This window comes from Hyaena hyaena, unplaced genomic scaffold (assembly GCF_003009895.1).
Source record: "Hyaena hyaena isolate Hyena2069 unplaced genomic scaffold, ASM300989v1 scaffold_242, whole genome shotgun sequence".
Lineage (NCBI taxonomy): Eukaryota > Metazoa > Chordata > Mammalia > Carnivora > Hyaenidae > Hyaena > Hyaena hyaena.
Window position 1 is genome coordinate 1,497,666 of NW_024080869.1, and position 26,715 is coordinate 1,524,380.

The 26,715-nt window shown below is 38.6% G+C and overlaps 1 protein-coding gene across 1 annotated transcript in view; it reads right to left on the bottom strand.

Moving 5' to 3' along the window:
* DST (dystonin) overlaps positions 1-18,092 on the bottom strand; it is a 230,190-nt gene extending 212,098 nt beyond the window's left edge. Inside the window, exons 1-2 of the mRNA XM_039244298.1 lie at positions 17,334-18,092; positions 1,172-1,338 (exon numbers count right to left, since the gene is read on the bottom strand). Of these exons, the coding sequence (XP_039100229.1) occupies positions 1,172-1,338; positions 17,334-18,092 (926 nt within the window). The remainder of the gene's footprint in view (positions 1-1,171; positions 1,339-17,333) is intronic.
* Positions 18,093-26,715: the final 8,623 nt, after the last annotated feature.

Sequence of the window (26,715 nt, forward strand, 5' to 3'; positions counted from 1 at the left end):
AGAGAAAAAAGTCCTCAGGGTAGTGAAAAGAAAAACAGGAAAGAGAAAGAAGACAGACGGGGAGAAGGGATTTTAAATCAAGCAGACAGAGATTAAAATCTTAGCTCTATGATGGATTAGCAGTGTGACCTTAGCAAACCCAAGGTTCCTCATCTGGAAAAGTGGGATAATAACAGCTCCGGATTTGTGGGATTGTTGGGAGATCCGAATGGGATAACATAGGGAAAGCAATGAACAGAATGTCCCATATGTAGAAAGTTATCAAAATATTAACTATTCTATCTATATGATTATTATTTTTATCAAAGAAACTTGTTAGTCTAATGAGTTATAGCTTAAGCTTACTTTATTTAAGAAGACAGTTCTTCAACATGATATAATTTTTTCAAAACTAAGAAAAGTAACTGAGATCAAGAAATAACATGGTTTTCGATAAATATTTTCTGGGGATCTAGCTCCACAGAAGACAATACAAGCATGGAATCAAAAGCCAGAGGCACTGGGGTCTGAATCTCAAAGCTGCCTCTTACTCTGTGTGACTGCAAGCAAATTTACTCAGTGCCTCAGTTTTCATCTATTAACTGGGGATGATACTATTCTTACAGGGTTGCTATAAGAACTAAATAAATCAATATATGTAAAAACAGCTTAGGATAGTATCTGGCACTTTATAGTAAGTGCTATGTCAGTGTTAACTGCGATTTAGTTGTTAACAATTCTCACCAGAAAACTGTTTATGACCCCAAAGTTGGTCACTTTTGAACCCAGCTAATCATGAGAGTAACGAGCGTAGGAGACTGTAATTTGGACATGTGTGAGCTCTAAGTCTGAACTAAAACCTTAACCTACAACTCATCAGTTAGTTCTCTGTATGTACAATCATGCTCATCCACTTGAAGATTCTATAATTCAGCGGTTACTGACTACAATGATACCAACAAAATCCAAAGATATTTTATAGCTATGTGTGTCTGTGTCTGCACCAAGCTTAGAGTGATGATCTCTTAGTGGTAGGAATGTGGCGTTTCTACTTGTATTTTGTCTGTATTTCCTAACTTTCCACCATGCACGTATACTGCTTCTCTAATAATAAAAGGTTATTTTAAAATCTGGAAATGGAAGAAATACTTCTCATATTTGTCTAAGGAAAAAGACCCCACAAATTCCATACCTGTATTTATGAATGATGGCATTAAATAGTTTTCCATCTCTCCAGCAGGTAGTGAAGTTTTCACACCGTATTCCAGCATAACCCTCTGTCGCCTGCTGCGTCCACAGGAGCAATCTCTCCTTCGCAGACATGTCCTCTGACTCCCCAGTAACGTGGATATCAGATATCTAAACACAACAGAAAGTGTTAAAATATTAGGAAGAAAGCCAGCTCAGACTGAGAACCTACTATGTGCCAAGCACTTCATAACTCTTATTTTACTTAGTCCTCATAACTCTCACTGGAAAGCTACATATATTTTTCCCAATTTACATACAGGGAATGAGTTTCAAAGAGGTTCACAGAAAAGGAGGATTTAACCTAAGCATCTAATTTTTGTATTAGGCCAAAACATCACAGTGTTGAAAATTCTACATTCTTCTTTACTAATCATATCTGTAAAAGAATCCAACCAAAGGTTTTGCCAAGTTCAAATGGATCCAAAGTAAAACCTACAAATTAATCTATATTACCACCTGCAGAGCAGGATTTTATCCAGGTATTCTGTGTAAAGAACAAAGAAAGAAACTAGCACGCTCCCCAATTAACTACATTACATAACAATTAGACCTAAAGTCTCTTTAATTTTCTCATAAGTTCTTGCTCTGCTTACTCAACAGGATCTTCTAACTGATTTTCCCCTATACTTTGTTCAGTTTCATTAAATTCTCTAAAAGTCTCTTCCACTAAATAAAGCAGGTGAGCAGTTCACAAGATTTACATTTTCTTAAGAACCTGTCTAATAACGGTCCTACTTAATCTGCTGATGATATTAAGGCACAAAGTGACTTTACCAGGGGTCACACAGTGATTGCAAAGCTGGGATTAACACCAACAAACAACTGTTCCCTCCATCAGTGCAAAGATGCAAAGCCAAGAGATTAAGAAGACAGGCAGGAAGCCAGGATCAGGATGAGTAAATAAAGAATTGGAAGCAATATATAGGGAGGCACAAGTCATTTTGTAACAGGAAAAAAAATCGCTAAAGTCATGAGTCTAGTCCTGGCCACAACACCCACAGTTTTGAATAACACATTTCATGTCGGTGAGTCAACTTCCTCATCTATAAAATGAGGAGGTAGGAGGGAGCAGATCATGTTCAAGACTCCTGTCAGTCTCAAGTCTTACCCAGAGACTGTAAATACAACACCGAAGTCAGAGGTCAGAAGAGCCAGAGTCGAGCAACTGAAAGTAGAAAATTTTACAAGCCCAGACTGAAGAAAGCCTTTGACGTGCAGCAGCGCTAGGCTCAGACAGGAAGGCCTTTATTCTTCCCAGCTGCCACAAGAGCGGAGGCCAGGCCAACCAGGGACATGGCGCAGGCTACAGCAGCGAAAGCCCACGCCAGGCCTGGCGGCCCCTAACACCACCACCTGGACATGATGACGGGAGCCACACAAACACTTTCTCCAGTATCCTGCAGAGACCACCGTGCCCAGCGGAGCTCGCTCTCAGCTACAGCCTGAGACGTGCTCCTTGACAACTGATTTGAAAGATGAGCTCAGGGGGCGCCTGGGTGGCTCAGTCAGTTAAGTGTCTGACTCTTGGTTTTGGCTCAGGTCATGATCTCACAGTTTGAGCTTCTGTCCAGTTCTGTGCTGACAGCATGGAGCCTGCTTGGGATTCTCTCTCTTCCTCTTCCTCTGCCCCTCCCTTGTTCGCTTGTGTGCACTCTCATGCTCTCTCTCTCTCTTTCTCTCTCTCTTAAACTTTTTTTTTTAACAAAGAAAGAAAGATGAGCTCAGGGTCTCAATTTAATCATCTTTCCTAAGAACCAGTGCTGATCTCCACATCACAAAAAGAACTATGTGCAGCATACGTGAACACATTATATAGCACATACAGGAAGAATCTCTTTTTTTTAATGTGGGGGAAAAAAGAGCAGAAAAATCACCAATATTATTCTACCCAACTTCCAACTGATACTCTGATCTGAAAGTATGCTAGAGAGCCCTTCTAGTACATCTCAGGAGTTTAAATCTCATCTCTACCATTTATGTTCAAGTTCCTCCACTACTTCAAGAACATCCTCTGACTTGGAAAATAACGATGGTAATAGTTATTATGATGTCTCATGAGAATTCAACACGAGCACAGTGTAATGTCAGCAACTTTACTGTTGTGGTTATTACTACTCTTTTCGACAAAGGGAAAAGCAAAAACTCGGCTTTATTATTCTCCCAGTTCTCCTACTATAAAGAGAAGTAAAAAGGTTTGTTTTTTTCTAATGTTTCCTTATTTATTTTGAGAAAAAGAGAGAACACGAATGAGTGGAGAGGGAGGGAAAGAGAGAATCCCAACCAGGCTACACACTGTCAGTGCAGAGCCCAATGCTGGCCTTGAACTCACGAACCATGAGAACCTGAGCCAAAATTAGGAGTTGGATGTTCAACGTAATGAGCCACCCAGGTGCCCCAGGAAGTAAAAATTTTTAAATCTGCTGCCTCAAACAAATCAACATTTACAAAAACAAGGGTTCAGAGAAACAAATCTAGGAAACTATAAACAAGAAAGTTGTGCCTCCAGGCAAAATCTCACAACAGACTTCTCTTAGTTTTTACAAATTATAAAATCAACTGCCTCTGGGAACCCTTACAACACGGGAGCTATGGGAGCTACGAGCTATGTGGGTGGTAATTACAAGTAAATAAAGAAAAGGGAGAGAGCTGGAAAGGGGCGGGGGGGATGCTTTTTTCTGCTGGTCAAGAATGTTCCTTGCCAGTCCAGCCACAGAATTACCTATTCACAAAGGAAGTCAGTAAATTTCAACTACAAGGTAAGTTTAATAGGTTCAAGTGCTGCTCAGCATTTTACCCCAGGAAGGATATTAAAGGGGGAGTTCTGAGGTCAAAAAATGGTCTAAATACCAACTAGGAGAAAACAGTAAGTCTAATTAAATAAATTTCCAATGGATGAATTTCAGATTGTAACTCCCACACAGCACTTCAGACTATTACACGTGCAGACACTATTTAAAAAGCTGTGATTTTCAAATGTATATTCAACTATTATGAACCAAACTTTAACATAATCAAGGACTATGAACACACTGACTCATTTTCAGTTTTTCCTGCCATTTCCAATTGCCTGAGTATTATTTCTACAGAGAAACTCAAGATATTTTTTTAAATGTCCTATTACCATTAACTGCTACCTCCCTGAGTATGTCAAACTTTTCATGGTACTGTGCAACCAAAACCAAAATTAAAAATAAATTAAACCCTAAAAATTATGTCTGCAGCTGTCACTGATGACCCCTGATTTAAAATCTGTGCATTCAGCAAAACAGTCTGAATCCTCCATCAGTGAAAGATCAGGTATTATTATCTAGGAAGTAATCGAGCTTCCTCCCTTCAGATCCTGGAGGCAATACAGAGACTAGAGGAGATTTCCATTCATGCTGCCTGGGTTCACATTCCAACTCCATGAGTTCATGGGATTACAACCCAGAGCCATTCACATCATCTCTCCAAAATCTGTATTCCCCATTTAAAAAACATAAATGATGACAGAATTTCTAGCTCTTTGAGTGGTTCTAAAGATTCCGTAAAATAAAGCCACATCAAATGCTTAGCACAGTGCCTGGCATACAAATGTTAACTTCTCCCACAGCAATTTTATTAGTAGTATTTGCCACTTTAAAGTTCCTCACCAACAATCTGTCAGCTAGCACCTAAAGCAAACAAAACCCTTTACACCAGAGTTCCTTTTGGAAACTTGAAGCCTTCATGCCTCACATCCAGGTCATTGCTGGCCACCAACCAAATTCAAGCTCTTCCTGTCACTGAGCTTCCAGAGCCTGTTTATCATCCCTGCCTCATCTCTCCTGACCCAGCTTGGCACCACTCTCAAGCTGTCCAGAAATATCTATTCCATGGTAAACAAAGTCTCCTACATCTTCAGTGACTTCATGTTTCTACCATTTTACTGAACTAGGTCTGCCCCTCTTTCCCCAGGTCAAGTCCCACATACCACCAGGCAGGGCAAGCGTATTAGAATCCCCCAATGATGCAAAAGCAATAGTTTTCAAACTGTGACCCATAGGTACAAAGACCCCTTTTTTACACCACAGGCCACTCACTCTTGCACCATCATCTTCTTCTCCTTAAAAATGATCCCTGTGGGTAGGAGACGGGTTAGATGGGAGATGGGCATTAAGAAGGGCACTTGTGAGGAGCACTAGATGTTGCATGTAAGTGAATCACTGAATTCCACTCCTGAAACCAGCACTGCACTGGTACATTAACTACAATTTAAATTAAAAAAAAAAAAAAAAAATCCCTGCATCTCCCAAAGATCTGACACCTGGCTCGTCGTGTACCTGTCTCCATGCTGTGCCACATCCTCACAGTCCTTCTGTCCACTTCATCCATTCACACACCTATTGCTACATCCTGGACCTCACTGTCTTACACCACAACTAGTCCACCTCTGACATTTAACTTCCAATGATTTCCAAGAGCTCAAGGGTTGCTTTCCAATCCGTCCATTCTCTAATCCTGATCTGTCTGAGGCATCTGTCACTGGCAGTCTCTCCTCCCTGGCTTCTTTGATGTCACTCCTTTCTGGTTTTCCTCCTGCATCCTTGGCCATTCCTTCTCAGTCTGCAGTAGAGGCTCCTCTGCTACCCTTCCTTTAGTGCTTTTCCCTGGGCTCAGTCCTCAGCACAACCCTCTTGTCACTTCCCCTGGATAATCTCACCTTCTACAATGGTTTCAACTGACATTCCTCATACTGATGACTCTGGGATCCCCATGCTGCTCCCAAACCTTACGCCTGAATCTAAGACCCATAAATTCCAACTCCCTAATGAACACTTCTGACAAAATAGTAAAACTAACCATATATTGAGCACTTCAATGAGCCAGACAGTGTGTTGAAGCACTTCCCAAATATTATCTCATCATCGTAAGATACAGTCTCATTTTACAAATGATAATGAAACACAAAGTGGTTATGTGACTTGCTCAAGTGCACACAGACTACTAACAGGTAGAAGTAAAATCTGAACTTGCATCTACCTGGCTCCACTGTGCTTTATCTCACAATCTCTCTAAACTCACTGGAGAGAAAGCTGAATTTCTCTTCCTCCATCCTGTTCTTCCTTCTATATCTGTTGCTCAGAGGATGACCCCATCATTTACCTAGTTGCTCCAAAATCAAAAACCCTGAGTTCATCCATGATGCCTTTATCTACATCTGTACCTACCTTCAATTGGTCACAGGGTCCTAGGCAGCCTCTTCTCTCCTCCCTCCCCTTCAACACTCACCCCAAAAAACACCTCATGCTCCAGCCACACTGAACCACTTCTTGTTCCTTCAAGACAAATACATTTCCAGAGGATACTATGCATTGACATATGCTACTGCTTACTTACAGAATGCCCTCACCAGCCACCACCCCGCTCAACCCCTTCACTCATCCATCTCTCTGAGGAAGTCCCAGCTGATTCCACCTCCAGGGTCTGTGACAGATGTCCGACCATCCTCTGTGCTTCCACAGCAGTGCACACATACTGCCATAATAGCACGTGTTGTGTGTTATTATTATCTGTTGATATATCTTCTTTCCCTCTAACGTGTGAGCAAACATATACAAAATAACAGTGTGTTTTTCATTTTAGTATTACAGTGGCTAACTCTATCACTGTATGGCACATAATAGACAGTAAATGCCCATGAACATGTATCTTTGTGATTGAGTCAGGCACCTTTGGAATTTAAATTATTTCATTCAGGCAACCAGGATATCCTTGGTTATCATATACTTCAAGGTCCCACACAAAAAGGAGAGATTTTGTTACCTACACTGAATGTGCAAACTCCACCAACAAAACTGATGCATCCATAAAAATGTCACCCAACCATTTTTTGTAGGTTTTTGCTTACTATATACACAATAAAAATGACACAGTTGACATTCTCCAAGAAAATTTATTTTGGCACTGTATAAAAGTAACCTAAATCTAGTATTCTCCAAGTTCAAGGACAGTATGATGGGAGGAGATTGACATATTTGAGTTAAAATGTCTCTATTGCAAGTCAAAGTGAATTCCAATGTCAATCTTACAGTATCATTTAAGACAAAATTATGGTTAAGTCTAGAATGGTATGGGGCTCAGCAAAGTTCCACCTTCTTCTAGAACTGAGTCACACTACTGGAAATCTGAAGTTTATGTGAACTTCCATGTTTTGGTCTGGCTTTCCACTTTACCTACAATCAAAGTAATTCTTTCAGCATATTTTATTTAATTTTTCAACTAAACAACTTCACTGACCTTTTTTCTGGCATATCTGCTTTCAATGTGAAATTTCAGTAAATAGTTTTCACTTGAATTACAGAGGAAATGTCATTTCATTTTTATTTGAAGTCCAGAATGTGGTGGTGCCATGACATGGCTAAAACAAGAAAGGGTAATTTGCCTTCTACCACTATTCTATTTATGCGTATGCCTCTTCAAAGACAGTCCAGACTGAAATTTGGAAATCTACAAGGTTTTTATGTGAAGAGCAAGCATTTTCCAGAGCCCTGGCCAAAGCTGGTTTACAGCGAACAGTTCCAGGCTTTAAAAATACATAACATAAGGCATTCTCAAAAACAGCATGGTCATGTTATTAGACAGTGGGTTCTCCAAATGTAGACTCTGAAAGTATTGTTCCTCCTGGTAAATCTCAAAAAAACTTAATAGTTTGGATAGGAAGGCCTCAAGCCCATTTGAATAAGAAATATGCCTGCTGGCTATATACTTTAACAAAATTATTTTAAGCCATTTAGGGTATTAAAAAAGAATCCAGATACCAAGTATATGAAGTCATTTTCATAATTCAGGATCCTGAGCTTTGAGAATAAAGAAGTCACCATTTCTGTTTTGTCTTTTCACTCCATATAAGATCAAAAACTGAAATTAAAAACCCCAAAACCTCAGCCTAAAAAAAATGCTATCAACAAAACAAAACCCTCATATTCTTTCCTACATCCACATCTCTTCTTCCCACATTACCTCTACCCTTACACACAACACTAATGTTTTACTACATAATTTCCCTTCTTCCTCTTGGCAAAACTGAGACAACATACAATGACTGGAACATTAATAAATGGAACAGAAAGAACGTGCAAGGGGCAATCGGAGAAGTCTCTGGACAGGGGAAGGAGTGGGGTGCAGACAGAATTCAAATACAAGAAAGAAAGCCTGACCCAAATTCACACAGTTCTAACTGCCTGCTCAGGGATGAGCTCTCTTCCATAGAGCACATCCAACCAAGTGCCTCATAGAGCACTATCAGGAAATGTGAACCACAGTCTCACCCAAAAGCTCAGAGACACAGTACACAACCAAAAACAAATGGACTGTTTGCTTCTGCAAATTGAGCCCAAGAAACCAGTGCTAGAATTCTCAAAACAAAACATCATGAGGTGCTCCAACACTCCTGAAACCTCCTCATGTGTGATGACTCATCAAGCCACTCAAACTCATGCAGCTGCTGGTTTCCTGCATCCCTAAGAAAGACATGAGCATCTAGTAACATGAATATATTAGCTATCCCAAAGTTGTTTTTAGGGGAGAGGAGGGTCTTATATTTCCTGTTTTCTCTCTTTTCCCACTACAAACTATTGAGTGGCGATAACTACTCTCCTTGGTCTGGACCATCACCTCTAGCCTCCAATGGCAATACCAATGATATCTTTTAAGACACAGTCATGAGACACCTGGAATAATATTGGGCTCAAGTGAGCTTCCATCTCTTTCTAGAATTAAAACTAAGCCTCAGCATCTGGATGAGTAATAGTCTCCTAACTAGTCTCATCGCACCAAGTCTCGGCTTATTTTCAAATGCCATTTCAGGTTGTTCCTGACTCTGCAGCCACAGTATTCCAGTTCAGTCTTGGCTGCTCTCTCGACTCAAGGCATCCCCTTCCTATTCTATGATCACACCATCTGAACTTCAAACCATGTGAATCACACGTTCCCTCTCTCCTAGGGTCCTCTGTTCAAGCTACTACTCCTGTTGGAACATTCTCCTCATACGCTGCCCAACATGACACAGAATAGGTATTCAATATCTGCTGAATAAGTAGAAGAAGGAAAATAGAAGGCAAGATCAGAAACATGTTTCGTGTTTTCATTTGAGATGAGTGAGTTTTAACCTGTCATGTCATGTAAGACTTGTCATTTTAGAAAAGAAAAAGGTTTCCAATTAAGCTCACTTTCCAATAATAACAGAATGCCCTGACCACTGCACAAAAGTACCCAGTACCAAGCTCAAGCCCAGAGATTACTCAGTGAGAACCCAACATTAAGTAGTGAAACTAAGCTTCATCTAAATCATTTTCCTAAAACAATTCCATAAACTTGACACAACAGATTACCTCAAAATGTCTTTCCAATGAAAGAAAACAAGCCAACGTAACCCATCTCATAGCACATTCTGATTTCATTCACAGCTTATTGCTAGATGACCCACTTACTGCTAAATGAATTGCAACAGCCTCACTGCGCTGATCAGCTGAGGCCATAAATGTGAAAGTCCTCTGAGCAAAGTCAATGCCACCAGACAACTGGACAACAGGAACACCCTAATTTTACAGATGTTGTCATGGTTCTGGCATGCACTGAGAACATAAGAACAGCCAACTTGCAAAGCTGAGTTGGACACTCCCTAAAAGATTCACATTAAAAAAAAAAGCACGTATTTTATACTTCTATACGAGGCAAATCACGCAACCTTTATTTTTCTTATTATTTAAATAACTGCCATTTGTTTAAAAGATTTAAAAGTTTAATCAAATTTACTACTTAAATAATTCATGTGTAATATTGGAAAAGTCAACATGCCTGAAGTAAAAAGAACTAGGATGTTTAGCTTAGAGAAAGCTATAACTATACTTAAGGACTAAGGAATCAGGGGAACTTAAACTGAAAGTACCCAAAGGCACTTGGAGGACTCCTCGGTTTCACATGTGAGCAAGCTGAGGTTACAAGAAGTGAAGTGACTTGACCAGCATCTCCCATGCTAGTGGAAGGCCTAGGGTGTGGACTTAGGTTTCCTAAATTCCAATTTAGAATCTGCAAGAAGTTTCTCCTGCATGTTTAGAAAAGAAGTCTATCCTTACAACTCACACTAATTTTTCCTCCGGGTCAGTAGCCACAGTGAGTGCTTCCTTTCAGTGCACCTTCTGCTGGGAAAATGGCTGTAAACACACAGGTCACGAAAGAGCACCCCCTACCTTTGCCTTAACCTCTGAAGTCCCCTTTTCACTGGAGCTTCTCAGTCTCTATACTGGCAAAGTAGCTGATATAGAAAACTCTACATATTTTCAGAGGAAGCTACACCCCTGGATCTCTCACATAAACTGAAGGTCAGGGTTCACAGCAATTTTCCTCACAAAACACAACACCTTAACTGACAGCTTTCCCACTCCACAAACACACAGAATAGTAGATTTGTCTCTGGCATCATGTTCTCTTCTTCTCTCATATCAGAACTACTATCAATAATGTCTCTGAAATGTACATGTACTAAGGTGTCAATAACCAATATGAGCTCCAAGAATTTGTTCATCCGAGGGGGTATTTCTGCTCCATCAAGCTGACAAAATTTTAAATTAGTTACAGAGTTAGAGGAATATACTGTCTGACAAATAACAGGTATTCAGTAAATATTTGCTTAAAATATAGTGAGAGGATGAGTAGAGTTGGGGAGACAGAAGGAGGCAGCCTACTCTACTTATGCAGAGTGCTTCATGCCCATAGGAAAGAAATGCCCTGTTACACATTTGGAAAACATACAGCTTTACCACTCAGCAGATGGTTACAAGATGTTTCCTCTTTTCCACAGCAGCAGAAGACAGTAATAAGATAGAAGTTATCAAGTACTTAACGACAGGTTAAGTAAGTCCTTTTCACATATATTATCTCATTTAATGCTCAAAACACACCACCTTGTTTCACAGATGCGGAAAGTATGACTTGGGTTAAATTTCAGTCTTCTGATTCAAGATTTCATAAGTTCCCTTTCCTTTGCTTTCCCAAATCTGTACTGACTCCCTACAACAATCCAGAAAAAGCTGTACCTACCAGTGAACCATCCCATTTTATAAAAGCAAACACTGATTTAAGGGACACACTAAATATAGAAATGATAGCTAGTCAATGTTCTTCCTTGCAGGACACAAAACAACTATTGGTTCAGAGGGTTGTACACAAGAGTGGTATCAAAGGAAATTCAATTCCTTCAACTCTTTCTCAAAAAGAGTTTATACTCTTTTTGAGAGTGTTCAGGTATGAATAAGAATGAAAGCTACAGGTTGGAAAAAACGGACTACAAAATTCTTCTACCTCCAGAGTTTCTTAACATAATTATTTCATGAGTAAAAGTATAACAGCGAGAGGAAGACTGCCACAGAGCTGTGGAAGGTAGTGACCTGTGTTCAATTCCTGATCCCACCACATACTAGCCCTGTGGCCTTTCTGAGCCTCAGTTTCCTCTCATGTAAAGTATCTCCTCATATAGATGTTGAGAGCCTAAAATGAGACACACACAGGGTTAAGAACAGTACCCGCCCCACAGTGATCAGAGGTAACTGCACACCAAGTGGGGACTATTGCTTAAATTCTTTTATTCACACTACTCAACACTGTAGTCAGACAAAAGCAAATCCCATATTGAGTTTGTCAACACAGGCAAATATTTCCAAGCCAAGATGTTTGCTTCCAAAGACAACCTCTTCAAAGATGTTTTAACTATTTTGGCAGAAACAAATGTAATCAACACATTTTTAGTCAGTGCTTCCAAGTTTCAAAAATGTGTGAAAATGCTCCACAAAATATTTTTAACAGCAAAGTTGGCACAAATATTTTGAAAATTCTATCTGGCTATAACTGTCTCCCTAAAAGGAAGAGTTGAATAAAGGATAAAAGCAAAAAGTTGACAAGGTGCAAGTACTAATACTCTAAACTAATGGCTACATTTAGCAAATGCTCATTTATTTCTTAATCAAATATGGAGGGAAATATAACTATCCTTCTTATACAGCAAAGGTTTTAAATTTTTACATGTCCTTCATTTAACTGAAAAGATCAAGGCATTGTAATGCTGAAAAAGATCCAAATTCTATGCAACTATTTTATAACTAAATTTTCACAAACTGGTTATGAAATCCAAATAAAAACTAACAATGGTAAACATTTTTAAAAATTAATAAATGTCTTCTCATTATAAAAGATGAAATGGTTCAGAAAGGAATGAGTCAGTCAACTGTAAACCGAATGATCTTTTTTTCAAAATCAATAGACCAAAGCTATCATATAAAAGGAGAAGGATTTAGATTTTATCCTAGCACTTGAAATCTAAGTAAGAATTCTGTAGTCTAAGATTCATAAAAGACTTGGTCAAAGAAAATAATATCAGATAATTATGTTTCAGCGAATTTAAATATTAATGTATTCTAACATTTTGAGATAGTTCTCAATTTTTTTAAGTTTTAAAATACAAAAACCAATTAAAAATTAAACTCTTCATTATTTAGAGACTGATAATATAATTTGCAGAATATCCACACTCCTTATTTCTCATCCTTCTCTTCTTGGCTTCTTTTTCTTGGTTACTGAACTGTACATTGGCAATTTACCAAAATATTAAAAGGAACATAAGAAAAGTTTGGTTTTCATTAGTTAATATGGCTACACAGTATGGTGGGAAGTTAAAGTTCTTCATGACTATCATCCCAGAGGCCTAACTTTGCGGTGACTAAGTTTACAGTCACGGTCCCTGTTATTTGTTCTGCACAAACAATGGGATATACTGCATGCAAAAGAGTGCTATATTTTATTTCTCTCAGAGTGCCTCATTTGGTTCAATATAAAGGTACATAGTAAGTGCCTGATAGAGAAATAAAAGAAAAGGGAGATGGAGGAAGAAGTGAAAACACTAAACAAATAAAAAGGTATGCAATTATACACATGGATTCATAGATATTTAAAAGTGAAAGACAGGTATATGGGAAAATGTAGGTAACTCGTATCAGTTAAGAGTTAAGCTTGGTATTTATGTGGGTGAGGGTCAAGCTCTTCCACTTACTGACTGAGTGACCTAAGCAAGTTACTTAACTTTCTTGAGGCTCAGTTTCCTCCTCTGTAAAATGGAGATAAAAATAGAACCATTCCATAGGCTTGCCCTGAAGATTAAATATCATGATGGTGAAGTGTCTGGCATATTAGGACTTAACAAATACTATTATAATTAATAGTAGATCTAGTCCAATATCCTCCTTTTCTAGAAAATGAAACTGAGCTTAAAGAAATGAAAGAAAGTTGTCCAAGTCGTACAGCTAACTGAGGCAAAGGCTGATTAGAACTCAGATCCCCTGCCTCCTGGGCCCATAATCCACACTGCTTATCAGAAAACCCACACTGAGGGGCACCTGAGTGGCTCAGTCAATTGAGCGTCCAACTTCAGCTCAAGTCATGATCTTGTGGTTCATGAGTTTGAGCCCCACATCAGATTCACAGCTATCAGCCTGTCAGCACACAGCCCACCTCCCATCCTCTGTCCCCCTTTCTCTGCCCCTCCCCCACTTGTACTCTCCCAAAAATAAGTAAATATTATTTAAAAAAAAAAAAGAAAAATGGAATGAAAAACTACACTGAGAAGAGAACAAGAAGCAAATGCTAAGCTAGGGTAATGCTGGTTACCAAAATTTAGTATTTTTAAGAAACATGTTTTTTAAGAAGCATGTGTCTAAAACATATGCCACATTCTCTTATGCCCCACCAGAACATACTCTGATCAAGTTAACTCAGGGGTAAGGTGCTTCCTATAAGCATTCCAGATAATTCTACAGTAAGGACCCTGCAGTTAGACTTGGAGAAATATTGCTGTAGAATAAGAAGAGTAATGAGCTCCCTATCCACAGCCTTGGCCATTAGAATCATCTGTGGAGCTGCACCCTGATCTATTACAATCACTGGGGTGACATCTAGGCACCTGTTTAATTTTTTTTTAACATTTCTTTTGAGAGAGAGACAGAGAGACAGAGTGTGAGGGAGGGGCAGAGAGAGAGGGAGACACAGAATCTGAAGCAGGCTCTAAGCTCCAAACCGTCAGCACAGGGCTCGATGCAGAGCTCAATCCCACAAACTGTGAGAGATAATGACCTGAGCCAAAGTAGGACGCTTAACTGACTAAGCCACCCAGGTGCCCCCAGACACATTTATTTTGTAAAACCTCCTCAGGTGACACCTACATGTGGTCAGTTAGAGATCCAATGGCTATAAACAGAGAAAACTACCATCTTTGCTGAGATCAATGTAACAAGACTAGAAAGAGGTGGGATCTGTGAAACTAGGGAAGTAAAAATGCTTTGTGGGAAAAGCTCAAGGCAAAGGTAGGAGACCTTGTCACAAGGTACAGGGAGCATGTGAGTCTTAGACAAGAAATCCCTTTAGAAGGTGATTGCAATGAGCTCATTCTTCCCTGTTCCCAAACATGCCCTGCCTTTTCTACCATCGTATATAACACTCATCCTTCACAGAGGAACATCAACTCCTATAAACAACAACCCCTGTTCTGACCTCACAGCAATATCCTTCAGCACTCTGACAATTAATCAAAGTAGCTGTGGAGTAGTTCAACTCAGCTACTGCCATTTACTGTGTTGCCTTAAGACATTATTTAACCTTAGTTTTGAATTATTCATTCTATGAAAGAAGAACTGTCAATTTTGACTAGTCATAGAGTTGATAGGATAATCAAAAGATACAATGTGTCTAAAATCCTTCTTCCATTTCCAAAGCAATACACAAATCTAAGATACTCCTTTCTTTATTTACAGCTCCTGATCCGACGCAAGACATCACATGATTATGAGATTTTATTTGGTAGGCACTCAAGGAGCGGTGGGCTGAGCCACCTCTACACAGCCACTGGGCCTGGAGGAGCACTCTAGGACAGCAGAGGATGGCAAGGATTTAAAGGGGAGGTAAGTTGATCATCCATACTAAGAATGATAAACTTCACAGGACCAGGGAAGTTAAAGTCAGAGACCTGCACTAAATCGAAGGTTAAGAAAAGTTCAGAGGTTGGTACACTATTCTACTTGGAGGTTAACTCAAAGTCATCAACCTCAATCCTGCAAACAAATAACCGAGAAAAAGAGTGGATCCAATAGGGAAGATATGAAAAAGAACCTGAAGGAATAAATAAAAGGAATGACGGTTAACCAGTCATTTCTGAGCTGCAATGCTAATAAAGGGCTGAGAGCTCTCATTTGCATTTAATTCTCCAATAAAAAAAAGTAGAGTCCAATGCAAGATAAATAGTTCCATGCATAGTTCTAACCAAAGGTAATTAAGCAAACAGAATCAAACACCTCCAGGGTAACGGGAAAAATGTCCTCAAAGGAGTACCTAAGCTGTTCGTTCTGACTCTTTGTAAGCCCCAGAATGACGAGTCTTTTTTTGGACTGCAAGAAGTAAGACGCCAACCTCCTCAGACAAATAATGACTATCCCATTCCGTTTCTACCACAAAAGATATAAGGCTTTGTTAAGTACTTCCATATCACAATTATTTAACAAATCTAACTGGCAGGTTTTCTTTTGGCATACATTTACCATTTAAGTTCCAAAAATCTTTAGTTACTCCAGTTAGAAACATCAAATCCTTAGCATGGGGATAATACAGGGGGAAGGTTTGTGTGCCACTTAGGAAACAGACTTTAAGAATTTCCATTGCTGAAAAATTGTAAGACTTACAAGAAGCCAAATTATACAAAAAAACAGCTGGAAAACGTGGAGCAAAGCAAGAGGTTGCATTAGTAAACATGGAACAGCTAAGTCATTTCCTTTTGCACTGACATGGGCTATATGTTTTCTTCTTGAAATGAAACCACTGAAAATGCAAATATAAGGGATGACATAATATTGGCAAGGTGTGGTGGTGTATGTAAACCGGAACACCTTCGGAGAATTCAGCAGCTAAGGCCCAAAATGATCATGCACACTGATGCTCATAAAACTTCATTCTATCACTATGCCAATGATCTCTGCTGACCTTGTCGAGACTGTGTATTTTCACATACTCCATTTATGTCCAAAGTTTGTGTGAAAAAACTAAGTTAGAAGTAGCTTAGAGAAAAATCGCAACTAGTAACATGTAGAGGCCCTGAGTAATTCATGTTTCAAGCAAGTAAATAAATTTTACTTACATTTTAAATGTACATTTTACACTTCCATTTACATTTTAAAGACAAGTGAAAACCCTAGAGAAGTAACTTGTCTAAAGCTAAATATCAGTGTTAGGAATAAAGATCTCGGGGCGCCTGGGTGGCTTAGTCGGTTAAGCGTCCGACTTTCACTTAGGTCATGATCTCGCGGTTCGTGGGTTCGAGCCCCGCGTCGGGCTCTGTGCTGACTGCCAGGAATAAAGATCTCAACTTCCTGCCAGTTGGTGTCATACTGAAATTCCTATGACATGCTGCCCAAATGTTTCTGATTTTAGATGGGGGCTGAGGAACAACTTATGTAGCAAAGAGACAACGGATTTGGGTGATTTTATCTGTGCTACTCACCCCAACACACACACACACACACACACACACACACACAAATTTAAACCAAGTATATGAGTGCTCCAGTGCATGAAAACTGATAGAGAACTAGAACTGACTTTTCCAAACTTCTCAATCAGCAAGCCAGCACTGACAGATAACTGTATTGTATTCTCTCTACATCTGTCATGAAGCTACTGTCTTCTCATGACTATTTTCTGATTCAATTTTGCCTACAAGTTTCCAAAGCCTATTCCATAGTCAAGAAATGTGACCTAGAGAACTTCAGAAGATGTGCATTCTCTTAAAGTGATGCTCTTTTAAGTCTTCCAACAATGACAAAAATGTATAGAGGTTTAAAGTGTTACCAAAGAATGTGGAAATCACAGAAAGTAAATATTAATAATAATCAAACCTAAGATTACAAGTAATAAAATGCACCAAGAGCTCTCCAAATTCCACACAAGCTAATATGAAAATAACTTAAAACAAACAAATTACAGAACCTCCCTCAGATTATGAGCACTGGGAGTACTTATTTATACCTTCAACTCAGACTCTGCCTTTCACTTACCTCATTTCCATCTGTGTCCTTGGAAGCAGAGGACACAAGAGTACAGAGGGAATGACACCTCTTTTTTTCAAAGTGAAAACTGTATATTTCACAAGGGTAAAATCTCTCAATGTTTTGCTTCTCTTGAACACTGCTATAATTTTTTGATGGGTCTTCAGAAAACCCACTTCTTTCAGATGATCTCTCTGTACCATAGTGAATGGAGCTTAAGCTGGCTGCCTTTCGTAAAGAGAAAACATCAGTTTTCCTTTGGAATGTTATTTCTCTCCTGTTGACATAGTCTAAATGTCCCCTCCTCTTTGCACAATATGGAGTGCTGTCCTTTTCTGGAATCCTTTCGTCCAGATCACTAACTTTTACTTCTGTTTCACTGTCATCAGCAGAAGTGTCCACATGGCAAGACTGACTGCTCACAGCACTCGGCAGAAGTTTCTGTTTAAAATCATCAACTACAACTTCTGTCCCCTCCGGCTGAATACCACCTTCCGGTGTGAGGTTTGGGGTAGTAGGTCCATCCCGCACTGGTCCCCGGAGTAAAAGAGCCGGCTGTACTCCAGAGAGCTGAATGCTCCTCTTCTTCTTGTCTTCATTGTCCTGGTTTGGCTTTACTGACTCTTTGCCTTTTACAATTGTCTTGATCGGTTTTCTCCTGAAATATTTCCTTCCGGGAGAGTATTTTTCAGGGCTCAAAGGAGTTTTGGCAGGATCTAAATACTGTTCTTCTTTCTCAGCTCTTACACATCCACAGACATTCCCCATTTGATTTGCAGGAAATCACAGTTCCACAGATTCACTCATTTCAAAATCCAGGGCTTACTTAGGTCTTCTGCATTAAGTCTGAAAGTCCCACTCTGACCTCTGTTTCCTCAGACTTTGTGACCATCCTCTTCAGCATGAGGCCATTTTGCTTATGAGAAAAGCAGACGCAAGAAATGCCATGGCATCTTGCCCAGCTGGGTCCCTGTGTCTCATTAGACACCGTGGCTTATTTCTGGCCACCAATCCTTTTAGACAAACATTACCACTCACTGTAAAATTACAACGCGGCTGAGCTTTCAAGGCAAAGCCTCAGCTTCATCACACGAAAAGACTCTGACCCTCACTCTAACTTTCGATTTTCAGAAATGCAGTTACACTACCAAAGTTTGCATTAACCTTTGAAACTATTGGTGGTTCAACAAATCTGAGAGCAAACACAAAGCAAATACCAGTCAGGAGTCATTTAGCAAAATGCCTTTCAAATTTAGTTTTAGAGAGTCTCTACCATATAATTTTTTTCTTAAGAAACTCCAACTAATTTTGGTACTTGCCAAAAAAAAAGGCTCAAAAACTTCCATAAATTATGCTCAGACTTTTTAAAAACATCAGCCATTAAAAAAAAACAAACAGGATGATTCAAGAGCTGAAGGAGAGATAATAAAGGCTAAATTTCTAAAATACTCAAAATTATTTCTAAAATCAATCTTATGAAAAAGTTTCTAATATTTTTCATATTACATATATTTTTCATATTTCATATTACATTTTCATATGACATAAATTTCCAAGCCATTTTCCTTATGTGATCATTGGTATTTTCACATAAGCAAATTGGTAAATTTTATGATTTAAAGCATAAAATCCTTAGCCAAAAGAAATACATGAATGTGTTTCTTTTACATGAATGAAGGCACTTAAGCTTCATATATAACCTTTGTAATTGTACTCTAGTTAAATATTAAATATTATGCAAGTTTACTAGGGTCTTGCTGTAAAAATAGTGAATCAGCATGGAGCCTGATTATCTAAGGTGTGCATATTTCTAATACTGAGTCATAGATGTGATAAAAAGAAAATTAGTATGGCATGACTGGACTTACACGTAAACAGATATCATTTGACTAATTAGAAAAAAATAATTGCCATTCTCTAGGTAGACTGATCAAAAGATGGAACTCATCATATTTTTCTAAATAAGAATATTCAGTTGCATATACTAGGAGACAAACTGCAAAAATAAAGGCTCAGATGTGGGTTTGCTTTTAATTTGATTTCAAAAGTCTTCATTGATGGGGCGCCTGGGTGGCTTAGTCAGTTGAGCGTCCGACTTTTGCTCAGGTCATGATCTCACGGTTCGTGGGTTCGGGCTCCGCGTCGGGCTCTGTGCTGACTGCCAGCTCGGAGCCTGGAGCCTGTTTCAGAGTCTGTGTCTCCCTCCCTCTCTGGCCTTCCCCTGCTCACACTGTCTGTCTCTCTGTCTCTCTCTCTCTGTCTCTCTCTCTCTCTCTCTCCTAGAAATAAATAAAAATATTAAAAAAAAAAAAAAGTCTTCATTGGTAATGGAATATTTTTCAAGAGGATTTAAAGTATAATGGCTGGAGTTTGCACTGGCAAGATGAAGGTGCAACCAGTGATGTACGTCCCATCAGCCCTTCCTTCTAGACCTGCCAGTCTGAGCAACGGCCCATTTCCAGGCCACTCACACTGCTCCGTCTCCCAGAATGGCCTAGCTTTAGTCTCTGCCTGGGAGCTAGCATTCATCCTGCAAAGCAGCTCTAGCATTAGTAAAAATTTCCCTTACTCTCTAACGGCTTCCCGATCCTACCACAACACTCCCTCCTCGGCATCCCAATTTTTATTTACATTGCGTTGGACTCATCACCAATAGATTATATTTATGAACATTCTCCCAACAGACAGAACTACATACTTCATTATCTTACTATCTCTGAATCCAGCATATGGTGGATTGATGGAGGATTACTGGCTTGAGAATGCTTACCTTCAGACAGACAGCCTGGAAAAGCGATTCAGCTTGTGATACTCATGATAAATATATTTTTATATATATATATATATATATATATATATATAAAATAATATATATTATATATTGACCTTCTGAAGTTACTTCCATTATTTATGCAAAGTACAGAGACAAAAACAAGACAAAACAAAACAAACCAAAAAACACCAAAAATCCCCAGTCACTTTGAGTGAGGATGCTCACATCTCCTCAAATAGCCTTTTACCTTGGCATAACCAGAAAAATCATTCTAGTCTTAAATTATCAAAGTACTATGAAAAGTTCTTTCATTTAAATAAGAAGAAACGTTTTTATTTTACTAAAACATTGTTGTGCTCCACTTTAAACAGATCGGGGTCTAATTTTTAAATATTGGTGATAATTTAACAGTCATAATATCCTTGTAGTTCGGGTCCTAAAATACACTAGACTCCTTAATACAAGCCACAGAATCATTAGGACTGTATTAGAAGTACTTCTGTGGCTGGTCTTCCTTTTTCTTCCAATGACAAAATTCAAGGAGTTTCTTAATATATAATTCTTTTTTCTAAAGTTTATTTTTGAAAGAAAGAGAGGCAGAGAACAAGCCTGTCCGAGCATGACCAGTGGAGGGGCAAGGAGAGAGGGAATCCCAAGCAGGCTCTGTGCTATCAGTGCAGAGCCCGATGCGAGGCTCGAACCCACAACCGCAAGATCAGGACCGGAGCCGAAACTGAGTTGGACGCTTAACCAACTGAGCCACCCGGGGTCCCTGATATATAATTCTTTCTGAATGACATTTTGCTTTAAATTTCTTCAAACTTAAGGGGCTAGAGAGGCTGCTTCTAATTCCCAACCATTTTCTCACAATTTGGTTTGCCGTTTTCTGGTGTCTGCTCCCAGTCGCTTGGGAGTGTTTTTTCCAAGGTCTCCAAAGTCTTCCTCTCACATAAAACTATCAACTCTGTCTTCATGTTCTTATTTCATACTGCTCATTATTCCTTTCTACTTGAAATTCTCTTCCCCCTAGCTTCAGAAGTAATAGATTTTCTTGTTGCTTTCATCCATCTCTCCAAATGTTCCTTTTCTGTTTCCCCAGATGGCTCTTCTTCCTCCTGTACCCAAATCATGGGCCTTCCCCAAATTTCTGCTCTCGGGTTTTCTCCACGTATTCAAGAGGATTCTCTTGAATCCTCTGAATATCCTTTCTCTCCAACAGACTTAGTAACCACTTTTATCCTGATAAATCCAAGTGTGTCACCTGTAGCTGACTTCCCATCTCTGCCCACAGATCTCCAACTGCTCAGTGCATAGCTGCACAGGACACCTAACACACCATCAAACCCACCCAGGAGGTCATTCATTCTCCCCTGACTATCACTCTGCTTCTCTCAGTTGTCTACTGGTTTATTGTTTGTTTTAACTCTCAGGTAGAACAGTTCGGAGTCATTTTTAATCCCTCTCCTTCGCCCTCTGTACTCTGTTGCCATGTCCATTCCTTTCTTCTTTCAAAATGCCATCTCTTGGATTCAATTTTTCATTCCTATCTGAGTCCTGACCTCTATCACTCCATTCTGAGATCACCACCTCAGCTTGTTAGCTTGTATTTCCCTAACCATAGACTCTACTCATTTCAATTTATTTCATGTAGAACTAACAGATCTGGTTTCCTAAAACATTATTTTTCAAGTTCAGAATGGTTAAGTGATACATCCAACGTCATCAACTGCCATAAGTAACAGTCAATAGTGATACTTAGCACTGCCTCCTGCCACAGCCTGGGTGCTTTCTTAGTGCCCAACAGCATTCTTACACTGACATTCAAACTCCAGCCACAGCCTGTCTCCCAACTTTGTCAGTAACGATGGGATTGGCTCCCTGCTCCAATAGGCCTTTTGTCTTCTTATGCGGGGTTCCTGCAGTCTCAACCCTACTAAAAGTTCTGGGACCTGATCCACTAAGGACTAATTAAAGGATCCATAGGGGCACCGGGGTGGCTCAGTTAGTAAAGCGTCCGACTTCGGCTCAGGTCATGATCTCACGGTTTGTGAGTTTGAGTGCTGCACTGGGCTCTGTGCTGATAGCTCAGAGCCTGGAGCCTACTTCAGATTCTGTGTCTCCCTCTGTCTCTGTCTCCTTCCCCAGCTCACATTCTCTCTATCTCTCCCTCAAAATAAACATTTAAAAGAATTTTTAAAATAATAATAATAATTAAAGGATCCCTGAGAATGCTGAAGAACTCCACATGAAATGTACTTTTCAGCCAGTCTTTACCCAATTTTTTACTTAGTCTTTACCCAATTCTAGAAACAAAGTCTTGGCTCTGTGCCCAAATCTTTACCTTGGTTTAGTGCTCAGGCCCCTAGTCCCCTTAGGTAGGGGTGCTCTAATAATGGGAACCCTCAGATCTTTAGGGTCTTGCCTCCAGTTCCTGCTACCGGATCTCCCTGACAGCAATAGCCCTGCTGTGGGAACATTCACCTGTATTAGCTACCCTGTAGTCGGGCTGGTGACACCTAGTTATCTGTGTCTTCTCCAATTTCCTACCGCTGTAATTTTGTTCACCTGCCTATTCAGGCCCTGGAAACTATGTAGACTCTAATTTCTCAGTTCTCCATGCCTGTCACATTTATGCTGCTCCCAAATGAGCCCCAGGGACACTATTTTCCACTATTCCCTTACAAACCTGAAATCCCAGTAAAATTTGCACAAATTAAGAGATAAGTATTACTCCTCCTGTGATTTGGTTCAAAACCCCAGCTGCTTCCTGAAGCTGGCAAGCTACCTCTACCTCCTTTAAGGTCCAACTGAACAACAGTCAATCAGTATGACTTGCTGCATGCCTACTACGCGTCAAGTTCTGGGCTGCACACAGAATACTGCATCAAAAGGAAAATGGTTCATAAACTAAAGCAAGTTCCAAAGTTAGTATTCACCTTAAATCAAATAAAGATTTTTTTTCAAAAACAAAAGTAAAAAGTCAAAATCAGCCCTCACTGAGCACAGATTTATTAGATAAATCATAGTTAACAAATCTGCATTGACTCTCTTCAAGTCCAGTTTGAGAAAGCACAGCTTTACACAAAATACGGAGTCTTCTAATTCAGGAGATCCCTTTATGAGAATTATACTGCCATCTAGTGTCTATCAACAGGAAAAAGGAGTTTGTATAGCTGCCATGCCAATAAACCTTAACACCATAAATACCATAATACCAATAACAACCACGTAAGGATGGAATCATAAAATTTTTATGCATCTAAATCAAGTAACACTGTCCTATAAATAAAAGAAACATGTCTGCATTCAGTAAAAAGATTCTGACTTTCAACACTGAGACTGAAACCGCTTAAAAGCAGAAGTTAAAATCAAAATGGCTGCATTAATGCTTCAGGAGGTTCAATTTTAAACTAAGTAACCATTTTCCTCTCTTCTGCAAACCTCCCCTCCTCTCTTCTTGGCCTTTGCTCAGGAACCCAGAACCACCTGGAAAACCTGATGAACTTGGCTTATAGTAGGTCCACAATTTCTGTGGAAACCATCTGGATCCTGTATTTCCCTGTAAAACCCTGAAGCCCCTTCCTTCAGGTGAGCTTGTAGTTTTAAAGGCCTTAGCCTGCTGCAGTCTTATTTGCCAGGCAAAGCAATAAAGCTATTGCTCCCCTTTATAGCCAAACTCTTGTCCTCGCTGTGTTATTTCGGTTCCAGAGCATAGAGGTCAGTTTTCCACAACAGGATTACAAGCATCATCTTAAAACATTTAAATCAATGTTTTAAACATCAATACCAGGAAACAAGGTAAAAGGCCAGGCAATATGTTACTTGAAAGGAAAAATTCAAATGTACTTTTTTAAGAAGCCTGAAATTCATTTTCTTTCACAGGACATAAATGCATAATTTATTCTTCATATGAAACCACTTGAAAATCAGCAATGAGAGGCTAAAAGAAACGATAACCAAGAAAAATTAAGCTTACCTGAAAGTGCAAAATTATTGTCCATATTAATCCCAAAGTCAACTTGGGATTTCCATCTGTTATGTCATCATTTCTAATATTCACTAATTTCACCTGCATTATATAGGAAGAAGAAATAAAGCAAACTTTTTAAAACTAGCACATAAGTTATCTTTACCTACATAAAATCAATTCTAAATTATACCAAGAAAAAAATGAGTAATTTAAATACCACTATATCCTCAAAATACTGTCTTACTCCCTTATCTCTACTCATTTTAGATTGCAAATTATAGAGTTACCACAAAGGAAAAAACAGGGTTTACTGTGGTTTTTCTTCTAGAACAAGTGTTATAAGTGATCACTTCTCAATTGAAAAATACTACTCAAGTTGAGAATTCTTAAATACTTGAGATTTTAAAATTAGATACAATTTTATCACTTGAAAGTAAGTTTTATTTTACTCTAAACATTAAGTAAGATATTGTTCCGAACCATAAAACAGTTTAACAGCTTTCTCATACTTATGCCACAAGGTAGGAAAAAAAAAAACCCTAGCATCATTTTTTCTATTTATCTACCATAAATTGTTACCAAGATAAACAAATAAATAAGTCACTGGATATTGGGAAGGCTGCTCAAATATAAAAAAAGAAAAAGAAAAAGAAATAGTAATAATATTCAGACTTAAAAGCTTACTATCAAATTATGCATTTTCAGATAAACAAATATAGTAATGATACCTATCATTTATATCCTGGATAAAAATAATTAAATATCATGAATCAAACACAACAATAACTAATATCTCACTTCCTGGACAAAACAATGACAAAAATATTTCAGATAAGGAAACATAATTAGCCATCAGTCCTTCTGAAAACCTCCACTAGAATTAAGAATAATCAGGTTGGGGTACCTGGGTGGATCAGTCGGTTAAGTCTCCGACTTCAGCTCAGGTCATTGATCTCACGGTTCATGGGTTCGAGCCCCATGTCGGGCTCTGTGCTGACCCAGCTCAGAGCCTGTTTCAGATTCAGTATCTCCCTCTCTCTCTGACCCTCCTCTGCTCACGCTCTCTCTCTCTCTCAGAAATAAATAAAACATTTACAGAAAAAGAATAATCAGGTAAATAAGGGTGCCTGGGTGGCTCAGTCAGTTAAGCATCTGACTCTTGAACTCAGCTCAGGTCATGATCTCAGTTTGTGAGTTCAAGCCCCCCCCACCCCCATCCTGCTCTCGCTGATGGTGCAGAGCCTGCTTGGGATTCTGTCTCTCCTCTATGACCCCCCCACCCCTACTTGTGCTTTCTTGCTCTCTCAAAATAAATAAATAAACTTTAAAAATATTTTTTAAAAAAGAATAATAAGGTAAATAAAAATAACACTTAACATATTTAAGCGTGGAGTGTTTATGAGTTTAAAAAAAATGAATCACTTTAATGTTCATAATAAACTAAATAAATGAATAATTTAAAAAATGGTGTTTACCTCTCCCAGTTTTCCTCCCTTCCTTTTTTCCTTATTCCATTAACAAGCTAAATTGTTGCCACCTCTAATTTCTCATTGTTCACAGTGATTTTCCATTCTCCTGATTTTCTTTCTTTTCTCTACTATTTGAAACATTACCAATACACAGTTTATACCACTCTAATACCACAATGCCACCAAATCAAGATCATATCCAATAGGTTTTCGTTCTTTAACCCTGACTTCTTCTGAAACCTCAAGCTACTTGGAGACTGCTGTCAGAAATGTTTTATTTTTAACTCCTTTTAATTACCCAATATTATCTACTTATAAAAATCAAAATATTGACTTACCACTAAGTATTAAAAATGCTTACACTAAGTTTTTTGAAAGTAGTCCATAAACTATTCTTTATAAAAATAATTTTATATACTAAGTATAAATAATAAAGAATTGCCCCACTAGTCAGAACTATTCATAGTCATTCTTAACATTCTGTTGCTACTGAAATGTCATTAACTTCCTAGGCAAAGCGTTCCAATTCTCACAGAAGGAAAATCAGTAGTTCTTATTCAGATGGAAATGCAGCCACTTATAATTCCTCTGGGCTTACACCTACTAGTAACTTCCTTTTCTTTGGAACAAATGTTTGAACATATTTTTAAATATTTGTCTCCCAAAAGCACAAATTTAATCATTATATTGACAAATTTAACCTTTTCATCCCTTGACACGATTCTATGTAGATGTACTCCATCACATATGTTTATATGACTATAGTCTTTGAAAAACATCATACCTGGCGTCTTTTCAAATAGTCAAGTGCAATTTGTACATTCTGTAGTCTGTGAAAACGCATCCGACCTTTTTCTCTGGGCTAAGAATACAAAAATGCAGGGTATAAAAATACTATAGTTTCTGATACCACTGACCATGCTAAATATACTTATGATAAATATAATCTATGAATATACCTTATGCTCATCTTAGCATATGAAACAGGATTTACTATTTGAGTAATAAATCCATTAGATTTTTTAAAGATATTTTTAATTTTTGTATTATCTGAAACTGAATTTAAACAAATAGGGATTTCTCCAAATATGTTTTATTTAAACATGCTTTATTCCATTATGTTTTATTTAAATAAAAGGAATAGAGAAAATACCATAGAATGTACAGACTTTTTATAGT